The sequence below is a fragment of the Diabrotica virgifera genome, chromosome 3, assembly GCF_917563875.1.
Source record: "Diabrotica virgifera virgifera chromosome 3, PGI_DIABVI_V3a".
Lineage (NCBI taxonomy): Eukaryota > Metazoa > Arthropoda > Insecta > Coleoptera > Chrysomelidae > Diabrotica > Diabrotica virgifera.
In genome coordinates, this window is record NC_065445.1 from 180,022,915 (window position 1) to 180,036,831 (window position 13,917).

Genomic DNA, 13,917 nt, shown 5'->3' on the forward strand with positions numbered 1-13,917 from the left:
TATCACAGAGGTGAAAAAAAAAAGAAAGAAAATTTAGTATGATGTTTAATTTCAAATATATCATTCAAAGAAACTTTTTGTTTATTCTAAGGGACTTTCGGCCATCGGGAATAATGTAATTGTTCAAAAATATTTAGTAGTTTTCTCAAAATTCGAAAAAAAATGAATGCATTTAAAAAGCATTAGTGTTCGTAGTGTTCGTATACATAATGAACATCTATCTTCTGCTTTTCTTAAAAGCGTATGTGTGTTTAACCAGGTCCAGTTACGAATGTTTTCGGCCAGGGTATTTGTCGTCTATCAGGACCCCTTTTTCTTCGATTTTACCATTCATAATCAGCTGCTGCAACAACTTACAACTTACGTTATCATTTCTAAGTATGTGCCCTTTCTCCTTGCTGTCGTTCTCCTTTTAATGATGGTCAAAAGTTCTCTGTTCCTTTTCCATTCTGTGCAACACCCTATCGTTCGTAATATGATCGATCTATGGTATTTTCAAAATTCCGCACCTCAAAAGCTTGCAGCTTTTTCATTAAGTCAGCATTAACAATCCAATAAAGAAGAATAGAGTGGACATAACATTTTTATTATTATCCCGGATTTTTATAGTGTTCTCTCGTCCATTTTAAAATTTGTTTTGACAGCCTGTCGTCATCTATTGACGTCGCGTCGTACATGACAATACCAGATCAGTTGCCTCCTTTGAATTTCGTCTATGATGGTTGACTTGACATAACATTTTAACATCCGACATCAGATTTGCAGATTGAATCTTTGCTTACTCAAAAATTTCCTCATCTTCAAAAAGGCTGCTCTTGATTACTCTATTCTTGATCGAATTTCTGAAGTTCATTTTTTATCTGGATCCTTGTTATGGCTTAATAAAATGACCATATTAAAAATTTCGTAATTTTACTGGGAACAAATTGTTCGCATGTACACACTAGAAAGACAATTTATTATTATTACCCTGATGAAGTTGAGTAAGATAAAGTTAAAATAAAGTTAAAATAAATAAAATAAAATATAAATTCAAAAATAGATATTTACAATTATAATAATAATAATTCAATATAAAATAAATAAATAAAAATAATAATTCAATACATAATTCATAAAAATAAAAAAAAATAAAAAAAAAAAACTACCAACTCTCTTCTGAAAATAGAGGGACTGTCTTTATAACTTAGAAGGGAGTTGATAGTACCAAAAATATTTTAAATTGTTTATTTAAATTTGTTTGTTATACGTAATTAAGAGATTATGGCAAATTGATATTGTAAAAATAGATTTAATAGTTGAGTAAAAAATGTAAAAATATAAAAAAAAAATATCTGTAATCCCATCAGGAAAAAACGACCTGGATTAGTCACTAGAGGCCAGGTCATATGTATAAATAATAAATAAATAAATATTAACAGTCAACTGTCTTTCTCCAAATGCTTTAAAATAACACGTACAGTATTTTTGTCAAAAAAATTTCTTGGGCAGAGAAAAACCTTCACCAAAAACATTAGCGTACATACTGGATATAGTCCTCCGGCCCGGGAGACATTTTGAAAATTTCATTTTGGTCCGCGCTTAAAAGTATTTGCCCAACCCTGCACTAGACCCTTCCTGTTTTATATACAGTGCGGTGGAATAAGCGTTACCCCCCCCTGTTAACTTGTTTATTTTAAAAATATAAGCAAAACGCTCGGACAGGTCGATTGTTAAACTAATCATAGTATATTTTAGCATCAACGGTTAGAACTTTACGCGATCCCTCTTCAGGTTATAGGCATAACTTTGATTTTTTTAAATGGTAAAGTACATCATGTGACGCCTCATTTAACAGCTTTTGAAATACTGATTACAAAAATGTATAATACTTTAATCCTTTTTGAGAGCGTAGGCGCAAAATTTCGGTCGAACTCTTTTTAAACGCATTTATTTTTTTTTCGAATCCTGAGAAAACTAATAAGTATTTTTAAAAAATTTAAACGCAGAATGAAAGATTAGATTATTACCGAGTGCTGACAGTCTCCTAGAATAAACAAAAAATTTATTTTGAATGATATATTTGAAATTAAAAATCACACTAAATTTTCTCTTTTTTTCACCACTATGACTTATTAAAATAAACATTATAGTAGTTCTCAGGGACTTTGGACCATCGAGAATACTGTAGTATTACATTCTGCGTTTAAATTTTTCAAAAATATTTATTAGTTTTTTCATGATTCGAAAAAAATTATTGCATTTAGAAAGAATTCGACCGAAATTTTGCGCCTACACTCTCAAACAGGATTAAAGTATTATACATTTTCGAAATCAGTATTTTAAGAGCTTTTAAATGAGGTGTCACATGATGTACTTTCCCATTTAAAAAAGTCAAAGTTATGCCTGTCACCTAAAGAGGGATCGCGTAAAGATCGAAACGTTGATGCTATAATATACTATGGTTAGTTTAAAAATCGACCTGTCCGAGCGTTTTGCTTATATTCTTAAAATAAATAGGTTAACAGGGGGGTAAAACTTATTCCACCGCACTGTATCTGTTTTATATACATATGTATATCCTGAATAGTAAAATAAAGGTATGGACAGAAATGAATACAGGACAATCTCCAATCAAAGATTAGAACTCCGAGGATTGTATAAACTACTGCCACAGAATAGGAAACAATCCTATTCTGCGACACTAGTAGTTAGTGATTGCAGGCGCTCAGAGCAACAGTAGCCTAACCAGAGACATGTAAAGAGGATAGACTTGGCTAGGGATATGCCATTCAATGCATGGGGGTGTAACGCCGACATAGGATTGAGTGGTCTAGCCATCTTTGTCAGTCACATGCACGGGCTCGTTTTGTTAAAAGAGATAGATAGACCACCGATCGACTGTTTCCATGCTCTTTCCGCGTTACGCTTTTTTGGTGAGTATGCCGAGTCTAGACTTAATATGTCAATGGGCCTAACCCACAAATTGAACAGATTTAGATTATTATATCAATAAAAGCAGCAACATCTTCAGAGTAACAAGAGTCTACATAAACTGCCTCTATATTTGGCGAAATGGCTCTACATAATTTGTAGCGCCGTCTCATAAGCACAATGGAAATACGATTGCGAAGATTGCATTTATCTCAAAACTTCATTTTTGGTGTTGGGCCACTATTGCTTCTGAGCGCCTCATTTATCAATGAGTCTATTTATATAAACAATATATTATATATATATTTTAGCTCAACAGGCCTTAAAGGCCCGTGGCTTAGAATTTCTCCACGGTTTTCCTCTATTTTCTCCTGTCCATGGCCGCAGTTCTCCAATTTGTTATTCCGATTATTTCCATGTCTTCCTTACACACTTCTACCCACTTTTTATTGGCTGCCCTCTTCTTCCATTTCCTTTCCCTCTCATCAGCGAGTCCTCTACCCACCTTCCGTCAGCCATTATCGCAAGCTAACCTAACCAACTAAGTCTCTTTGTTCTGACAATCTGGCGTATTTCTGGTTTCCTGTACAGATCTCTGATTTCTGCATTTATTCGTCTCCTCTAAAAGTCTTCATCGTCTTTTGCTCCCACCGAGTATATTCCTTAGCACACTCCTCTCCCAGATATTCAGCATATTTTATTGATTTTTGTTCATGATTCCTGTTTAGCTTCCGTAAAGGACTGTGGGCTGGATCACTTTTCGGTATAGTCTCAATTTTGCCTCTCAGGGAATATTTCTTGCTCTTAGTAGTTTATATAGGGCTCCGGCAATTTTCTTTCCTCTCGAAATTTTCTTCTGAGTTTCTTGGCTTTCTTCTCATTTACTTGTTAGATTTACTCCTAAATACTGAAATTCTGTCACTTTTTTGAAGCAATACTTTTTACTATCGTTGTTTGTGGTATTCTTCAGTGGTGTTTCTTCATATCTGCCTATCTCATTTCCATATACTTTGTTTTTTGCTCATTAGTCCTCAGTCCATACTGCTAAGTCTTTACTCCAAAGAGTTTGAAAATCCTTAGCAGTTTCTTTTCAGTTCTTGCCATTAGCACTATATCGTATTTATATAAATAATATAAAAATGTTGTATTTATGGTTAACATGTGAAATTAGGTTGTTAAGTTCATAACAAAAATTAACTACTAACCATAAATCTGCAATAAAATGTTCAATACAATGGACATTAGAAAGTACCATTTTAGTCAAAGTGAGAGCCAAGTCATTTTAATGAAAATTAAAATTGCTAAAGCTCTTAAAGAAACCACAAGTGTAAATTACCACATTTCAGCTCATTGACATCTGCAGCAGATGAGTGTTGGGTAATTAATTGCATTTGTTTAATTCTATGGTCCATAACATACAGTTTAAAATTGTGTTAAAATCTATCTTACACCAATAAAATTAATTTTTTTAGATGTTAGGATAATTTATTGCTACTGGTTGAAGGACTAATGTTTAGGCCGTTAAAACAACTTATTTGTTGTGATAGAGTTTATTTGGAGTATTGTTTCCATATAATATGTACCTATTTAATTTTGTTTTGTTTTTCTTTCCAAAGCTACAAGATACCAGGCCCGTCCTAGTCACGTTGTTCTTCTTCGGCTATTCGTGATATTTTATTTGGGAATATTTTTGACGTATATGTCCCGTATGCGGAATATAAAGTGATGAGCGCGCTAATAACCGGCAAAATAACGCAAAAGATGGAAAACATATTTATGTTGTCAGATAAAAAGAAATGAAACTAGTAGAGCTGGGAAATTTAGCGATAACAATCTATAAATTTACATTCTATTTATTGTTTCTCACCTTTAGACGTCTCGGACGAGTTTGACAACTACCACTGTGACAGTGACAGTTTTAGTTCACGTGCTCCTCTGATATGCCTAAAGGTGGGAAATCTACGTACTCAATAGAATCAGATAGATCTACACTCGTTGGCCAAATGTTTTAAAAAATTCTAGCAATATTGTTCTAAAACTATTTTCTTGTGGCATTTTAATACAATTTCACATTTTTTTTTTGGAATACGCCACATAGTGCTGTCGCCAGGGGGGTACAACGGCCTCTTTTATTTAGATAGACTTACTTACACAAGTTTTTTACATATTTTGGCCAGTAGAATATGAATTTTTTAGGTAACAGTTGCTCCGGATGTCGATAAGATTGTTATAAACAAAGAACTTGCAGAATTACATAACAGCGATTTTTCGCAAAACAAAACTATTTTTTATATTTTTTGGGTCATTTTAAATAAAAAATGTTTTTACTAGTTTTTTGGCAGAATGCACACACAGTTTTCGAGATAAACGCGGTTGAACTTTCAAAAAATCGAAAAATTGCAATGTTTTAACCTGAATAACTTTTGATAAAAAAAATAAAATAGCAATTCTGCTTACCGCACTTAAAGGTTTAAGTCAAATTATACCGGTTTTCATTATTTGCATTGCTAAAAATTTATATTTTTATTGTTAAACAAAGCTATAAACAAATGTGTTTGACAATAAAAAAATAATTTGTAGCAATGCAAATAATCAAAATCGGTAAGATTTGACTTGAACTTTCAAATTCTGAAAGCAAAATTGCTATTTTATTTTTGATCAAAAGTTATTCGGGTTCAAACATTGGAACTTTCAGATTTTTTGAAAATTCAACCGCGTTTATCTCGAAAACTATGCATCCTATACTGTCGGTTCGCTAAACTCAGACACAACGGGCTAGTGATTTTAGTAGATAATTTTGCCAATTTGAAAAATTGGCAAAATTACTAACTATTTAGTAATTATTAATTATTTAGTAATTATTTTTTTGCCTATTTTGCCAAATTGGCAAAATTCCTTACTAAAACCACTAGCCAGTTGTGTCTGAGTTTAGCGAACCCACTATAAGAACTTTTTTTGCTTAGAATGACTAAAGAAACAGAAAAACAGTTTTGTTTTGCGAAAAATCGCTGTTATGTAATTCTACAAGTTCTTTGTTTATAGCAATTTTATCGACATCCGGATCAACTGCTAAACAAAAAATTCGTGTTCTACGAGTCAAAATACATAAAACACTTAAGTAAGTCCATCTAAATAAAGAAGGCAGTTGTACCGCCTCCTGGCGACAGCACGATTTCGACTTCGAAAATCGTTTTTATATTTTTTATTAAAATTTACTTTAAAATGAAATTGTAGTCTATTTAGGATAATTAAAGTAAATTCCAGTAAGTTCCATAATAATTTCTATAACCATAGAGAATATTCCATAGCCCATTTAAGTCAGATTTTTTGGGATATTTTGAATTCTGGATTTTTTCATGGGCCTAAAAATTTTAAGCAATCATGCGTAGCTTTTAATAAAGTTTACTAAGTATGATCGGTGCTGCTATATAGTGTAGAGGCTGGGTACTTAAAACAAGAGGTATAAACAGATTATAAGCTTTCGAAATGTGGCTTTATCGCCGTATACTAAACACAGGCGAAAGTCACAAATGTAGATGTCCTTTAAAGAATCAACCAAGAACGCAAAATTTCCGAAAACATCAAGAAAAGGAAAACGGCTTATCTGGGTAACACCATGCGAAATGAAAAATACCAGTTGCTGCAACTTATAATCCAGGGTAAAATTGCAGGCAAGAGAGGATTGAAACGAAAGAAATTGTTCTGGCTCCGAAACATAAGATAATGGACAGGGATTAACGACATACAATCTCTGATACATATTGCAAGAAACAGAGAGTTAATGGAAAATCCATCGCAGACTTGATCCGGATCATAATTTTTTTTGCAAATCGAGGTAATATTGTTCGTCCACTCTAGCTTTTCCCATGCGTCACGATTATTTTCAAACAAATTAAGTCAAAACATAAAGTGAAACTAACGTCGATGTGTATCTACATTTTGTATAGTATATATTATACAGGGTGTAACAAAACTACAGGTCGTAAATTAAATCACATATTCTGGGACCAAAAAAGTTCGATTGAACCTAATTTACCTTAGTACAAATGTACACATAAAAAAAGTTACAGCCCTTTGAAGTTACAAAATAAATAAATTAGACAAAAGATGTTCCTGTCTTATGACAGGAACATCTTAAAAAAAATTATAGTGAAATTTGTGCACCCCATAAAAATTTTATGGGGTTTTGTTCCTTTAAACCCCCATCACACGTTTGTATACCTTCCAATTAAATTATCATTGTGGCACCATTAGTTAAACACAATGTTTTTAAAACCTTTTTGCCTCCTAGTACCTTTTACATTTTTAGGTATCTTTTGAACCATATTAAAAAAGAAGCCACATCTCGATAAAAGGTGCCTTATCGGAACAAGAGACAAAAAAGTTTTAAAAACACTGTGTTTAACTAATGGTACCACAATAATAATTTAATTAAAACGTATACAAACATTTGGGGGGTTTAAAGTCAAAAAAACCCCATAAATTTTTTAAACATAATAAACAGAAGCCGCGTCTCGATTAAAACTGGTTTATCGAAAAAATACTAAGAAGCAAAAGTTTTAAAAACATTGCGTTTAAATAATGGCACCACAATAATAATTTAATTGGAACGTACATAAAAGTTTCGGGGGGGTTAAGGGAACAAAACTCCCATCAAATTTTTATGGGGTGCATAAATTTCTCTATAATTTCTTTTTAAAATGATACTGCCCTAAGGATACCACATGTCCATTTTCATTAAAAAATCTGTAATTGTTTTCGATATATCGGAAAAATCGATTTTTATTTTGTAACTTCAAAGGGATGTAGGTAATTTTTTTTGTGTGCATATTGCACTAAGGTAAGTTAGATTCAATCGAAATATTTTTGGTCCCAGAATATGTGATTTAATTTATGACCTGTATTTTTATTACACCCTGTATACTACACACATCGGCGTACGTTTCACTTTATGTTTTGATTTAATTTGTTTGAAAATGAGTCATGCCCCATGGGCAAAGATAAAATGGAATTACTATAACTGCTGAAAAATTTTACAGGTTAAAATTGTCTTGTAATGGCGTAGGTGCATAAAAGCATGCACTTGCTGAAAACGCAGCTTAGTGTTAAATTTAAAAAATAGTAACAAGTAATTATCACCAAATTAACGTTTAATCTAATCAATCGAACAAAAGTAAAGTCAATAAGAGTCAATACAAAAATAAAAGAGAAATTAAGCTGTATGTGAACTCAACTTGATGTATTATCCGTGATATAGGTACCACCAGCGCTGTTAGAATTTGTTTTTTGTGTGTATCTGTTCCATTCTCATTATTATAGTGAATATAGTGTATAAGAAATTATGTTTATTTTAGTCATTAAATCTAATTACATTAAAGCTATCCAACTTTTTTTCAAATTATAATAATTTATATTTTCATTTTCTAGGGTTCTAAGCCTATCAGAATACTCTAGTCTCCAAGCAATCAACAACTAATGCAACTACCGACATGAAGATGAAACTTCTTCCACTATTTCTCCTGTTCTTTTTCATCCTGTTGACTCAGGCGCAACGAAGGACAACTGCTGTAAGTGTCTCTAAGAAATATATTAACACTGTAATAAACCGCTTACATTCACTTGAAGTTATATAGCCTTGTTTATAGTATGAAATATTTAACAGGTGATATAAATTTATGAAATAAACACAGTTTAAGATAAGTTTAGTAACTTTTATCTGTACTAACCATGCTTGAGTAAACAATCTTTCATTAAATTTATTACATGTAAAACTTTGAGATTTATGTACCTATAATATTCGACAACATCAAAGCTATCTTCATGTTATTTACAGATTATTTAAAGGGCATATAGATGGTATAGATAAAAAATATTTTCTGGATAACTATTTTAGGGGTACACGGGGTGCGTTGTTACTCCAAAATAATTTAAATATTTTTTTAGATAATTTATTATAAAAAACTATCAGCGGTTAAAAGCACTTTTTTGAGATGCATTAACACATTATTAATTGATTTACTTCTGTAAACCAAGTTATCCCTGTTGTTTTAATCATATTTAAATTTTGATCAATGGTTTATGTTGCTACTCTTCTTCTTCTTCTTCTTCTTCTTCTTCTTCTTCTTCTTCTTCTTCTTCTTTTTTTTTTGTAGATATGGTTTATGCATTCCATCGTTTTATTGGTCTATCCACTGATCGTCTTCGTATTGAGGAAACGTGTACCGCCGTCCTTACTACTCTCTTTTTGTCATTCGGCTTATGTGCTCGTTCCATTCTATTCTTCTGTTTTTTACCCAATTATTAATGTAGTCCACCTGGCATCTCCGTCGTATATCTGCACTTCTAGCTCTATTTTCATCTCTGCTGATTCTAACATTATTTTTTCCTGTCTGGATCAGGTCGTGTTTCTGCTGCGTTTCCCATTATTGATATGATGACTGTTTTGTAAATTCTGTCTTTGACTTGTTTTCCAATATTTTTATTTTTTCATTAGGATATTGTTTCATTCAGGCAACCTGCGGTTGTTTGCTTTATTCAGTTGACCTTAACCTTCTGTTTCGAGCTTTCCGTAGCTAGGTAGTCTTATTCTATTATCTGACGGTCCAGCTTTAATTTACATCTTCCTAGATTTACTATTATAACCATGCATTTGGTCTTTCTTGGGGAAAGTGACATGTTAATTTTTACGGTTATATTAAATTGGTAAAGTCCTTTTCGTGAGCATTTTTCAGTGCGTCACACTTTTTCGATTTCTTTCTAACCCATTAAATTGTATGTGACAGAAAAAAGGCATGTCTGTGATTACAGACATTTATAACATTTATTCTAGTTATTCTAGTTGTCGATAGATGACGCTATAACCGAAAAAAATATTTACGAATTATATATCTACGAATATAATCTGTACAATCTATAAGACTATACAAATCAAAGAAAATAACATTTTATAAATGCAATAAATACGATTGATTTGTTTTTATGCCAAATTTCAAATAAAATGTGACAACTGTCAGATTTATCTCAAATGTCATGTTAGAATATATGTAATAAATATGTATTATCACGGACTTACCCTTTTTTTTTTTCTATGATTTGTGATGCACTGAAAAATGTTCATGAAAAGGACTTTACAGCATACGTTGTAAATCATCTTCACTTTAAGAGATTAGTATTCCGTCGTCTGCATAGCAGATTATTTTAAGTTGTTTTTCTCCCATTTGGTATCCTTTTTTATTTGTTACTTTGTTTATTATTTCATCCATGATAATGTTGAACAATTGAGGGCTCAGGGAGTCTCCCTATCTTAATCAATTGCCAGCTTAAATTGCGTCAGTTAGTTCTTCATCTACTTTTACCTTTATATTGTGTTGGTCTAGTAGATATTTTCGATCGTTTTAATTATTCCTAGGGGCACCTCTCTTGCGTAAAATAGATGGATAGCGTCCTTTAATTTGCTTGTCAAACCTGTCAAATGTCTTTTTAAGGTTCAAGAAACATACGTACGCTGGTTTGTTGTATTCCAACGAGTTCCCTTGAACCTGCCTCATTATAAATATAGCGTCGGTGCATGATCTTCCCTACTTAAATCCTTGTTGTTCTTCTGCTAATATTATAACTTGATTCAGTTTGTTTGTTATGACTTTGGTTGTTACTTTTAGTGTTGTGTTTAATAAATTAATTCCTCTGTAATTCTCCGGGTCCGATTTTTCTCCCTTTTTGAAGAGAGGTATCAGGATGCTTGATCTCCAATTTTGTGGTATTCCGTTTGTTGTTGTTGTGCTATTGTGTTGTTGTTGTACGGTTGTTTTGCTACCCTACATAATATAATAATATAAAATGGATGTAATCCGGGTGAAATCAGGATGTCTGGATTTGTATATCACTTAGATAAAAATATCTGAGAATCAAACATAATTAAGTTTATTTTTTAAACTAACGTGGGAACGAAGGTCTTGTTTTTCTTAATTTGTTTCGTAATTTCTGCAGTCATCTATTTATTGCCTTTTAATTATCTCATTTACATGATACGGACTATTTTCTGAAACGTCGCGTCTTAACGTTAATAGGAATTCCATACTACGAATATTAGTAACCATCTCCAGTTAATTATCCACATTACAGCTCATCACGATTATGCCAAATATCTCTTATATTTCAGTTTAATGTGTTAAACCACCTTCAATCTAGTACAGTTATTAGCTCCTTTCCAATTTACGTAACTCAATAGCCAATAGCCGAAGGCAATAGTATATTAATTTCTTTAACCGTAATTACCAGAGTTCGATGGTAATATAAATATGTACTTACTTAATACTCTTAATATTTCAGTTTTAAATTTTGGACCACATTATTTATAGATATTTAATTTGACAAAATAATTAATACTGTGTATAAAATAATTAGTAATAAATTAATTTTATGGAATAAATTTATGGGTAGATACATGAATGAATATCGTAATCTTAGAATGAGGTAGTGCAAATGTTAGTTCTCAATGAACATCATACATTATTGATTAATAATCACATATTTTATTTATAATTACGACATTAGTCCATTGAAATGTTAAATTTTTTAGTCCATAGCTTGCATTTGTTAGAGGAGTCAATTTTATTGTTTTAATGTGTAGTGGGGCTTAGAAGTTTTTTTAAGTTTTTGTTGTCGCCACCCTTGTCCCCCGGCCACCGACTTGAAACCGGGGTGCAAAGTGTTTTCGCGCTATATCTAGTAAACTACCAACCCTACAGAAAATCTAATAAAATATAAAATGTAGCAAATTAATTTATCTACAATTTTGTTTTTATTAATTTTTATCGTCAAGTGACCAACAAAAAAGATATAAACACAATTAAGTGAAAATTTTTTAACAAGTTTCCTTTTGTATGTTATAACTTTTTTCAGTTCATTTTACAATAAAATAACATTATAGCAATTTTGTAGAGGGTTTTTCAGCGAACAATTGTCACTATAAAGTTGTTTAATTTTATTTATTTATCTAGGTTTTACAGCGCTCCAAACTTGATCAGATTCTCGAATGCTCATAGGGATATAATAAAAACAAAACAGTAGGCTTACTTTTCTATCTATATATTTTTTTATTCATACAATTTATTACGACTTTAACATTTTTATGCTATTATTAAACTATTTTTGACCTTTCTCCCCACTAAAACTTAGAACCCTAAGGATATAGAAAAGGCCCAAGTAATTGTTTGAGGACAAATTCGCTGGTCCAGAAGAAGAATGACGCAACCGCAAAATGCAAAATTCTTCAGAAGGATTGAAAAACGAATTTTCAATATTTAAAATAGGGATTAAGTGAAGAGTAATCGTCCAGGAGCATCGGTATGGCGTTATTTTGACAACGGTGGTTTTATTTTCATCGATATTGGTTTGAATTCCATTATTTTAATTTAATCCCCCCATTTTCAACCCTCTCTATGGTTGCCTCATTATGCATCTGAAACAAGGTCTAACATAGCGCCTGTTTCAATAACGACTCAACTACACTATAATAGTGGCTCAGCACATTGTTACAGTTCTGTCGTTTTTGTATCATCTGTACATATAGTATTTTAGGAGTTAATTTCACTCAACTTACTCTTACAGTTGTGCTAAATACCTATTTTGCCACGTGCGGTCGTATTAAAAATTGTAAAAAGTATTTTGAATTTTATAGATAATACTATTGAGTCTTGTGGGTATACTTTATATTTTTGTGCTTAGATAAGCAGTTTGTCCTTTTTGTAAGCGTGCATCATGGCCATCATGGTGGGTTATTTTATTTGTAAGAAACCTCGGGAGAATTTGTCAGTGGGAAAATTAAGCCATCTTTGCTCAGTGTTAGTGGCGAACGTTTTTTCATCTCTTTTATATGGCTGAAATTAAAACGATTCTCTGGAAACCCTGAGATACAAACAAGTCGCTAAAACAGCCAGAAAAAATGCATTTAATCTCTTCTCACTTCCTCCAACACAAGATGCAGCCCGTTTCCACGGATTCCGAGTGTATCACCAGATTCAGTCATGGCTCGGTAAACATTGCGATCCAGAAGATTGGGGCCGAAAAAACATCAAAAAACACAAAACGAGATTATTAAATTCATCTTTTGCAGATGCAATCGAAACTGGAAGTGCGTGTGGTCGTGTGGTTCTCGAAAAGCAGACCTCAAATGTTTGGCAGTGTGCCTCCATTGTGGCGGTGAAAGCTGCAGCAACATCGAGGACGTATCAACATTAATTATTGAAGAAATGAATTTCAAGATGAATTAACGACAATGACACCAACGCTAACTCTCATTATACCACAAAAATTCAACTCGGATACTGATTCAGATCTTGACTCGCAGCCTGGACCACAGAACAAAATGAAAAAATAATAACTATGATAGATCTTTTTCAACATATAATAATAAATAATATTATTTTGTCTAGAAATTGTCTGTGGATTAGGCTTATTGGGGATACCACACAAACAAACGCACTCTCAGACTCCGCCAGACTCTCATAGGTGGCGGGTAAAAGAGTCAAAATAGCAAAGGGTTAATAATAGCATAGGAATCTTAATATCATAATAAATGAATATATACATAGATAAAAAAGTAAGCCCAACGTTTTGTTTTTATTGTATTCCTATGAGCATTCGACAATCTGGTCAAGTTTGGAGCGCTGTAAAACCTAGATAAATAAATAAAATTAAATAATGAAAAATCCTCTACAAAATTGCAATGGTGTTATTTTATGGTGAAATGAACAAAAAAAGTTATATCTTCCAAAAGGAAACTTGTTACAAAATTTTCTGTTATTTTTGTTTATAACTTTTTTGTTGGTTACTTGACAATAAAAAGTAATGGAAATAAAATTGTAGTAAATTTAATTTGCTACAATTTTTTGTGTAATTAAATTTTCTGTAGGGTTGCTAGTTTACAAAATACAGCGCGAACCCCCTTTGCGTCCCTTTTTCCAAGATGGTGGCCGGGGGACAAGGTTGGTGACCCCAAAAACT

The 13,917-nt window shown here is 32.1% G+C and overlaps 1 protein-coding gene across 8 annotated transcripts in view; it reads left to right on the forward strand.

Moving 5' to 3' along the window:
* LOC126881421 (mucin-17-like) overlaps positions 1–13,917 on the forward strand; it is a 440,757-nt gene that overhangs the window by 59,428 nt on the left and 367,412 nt on the right. For all 8 annotated transcript variants that reach the window (XR_007696844.1, XM_050645687.1, XM_050645690.1 and 5 more), the window contains exon 2: positions 8,341–8,480. Coding sequence is in view for 7 of the 8 variants with exons in the window: in XM_050645687.1 (XP_050501644.1) it covers positions 8,403–8,480 (78 nt within the window). In the remaining variant the exon portion in view is untranslated. The remainder of the gene's footprint in view (positions 1–8,340; positions 8,481–13,917) is intronic.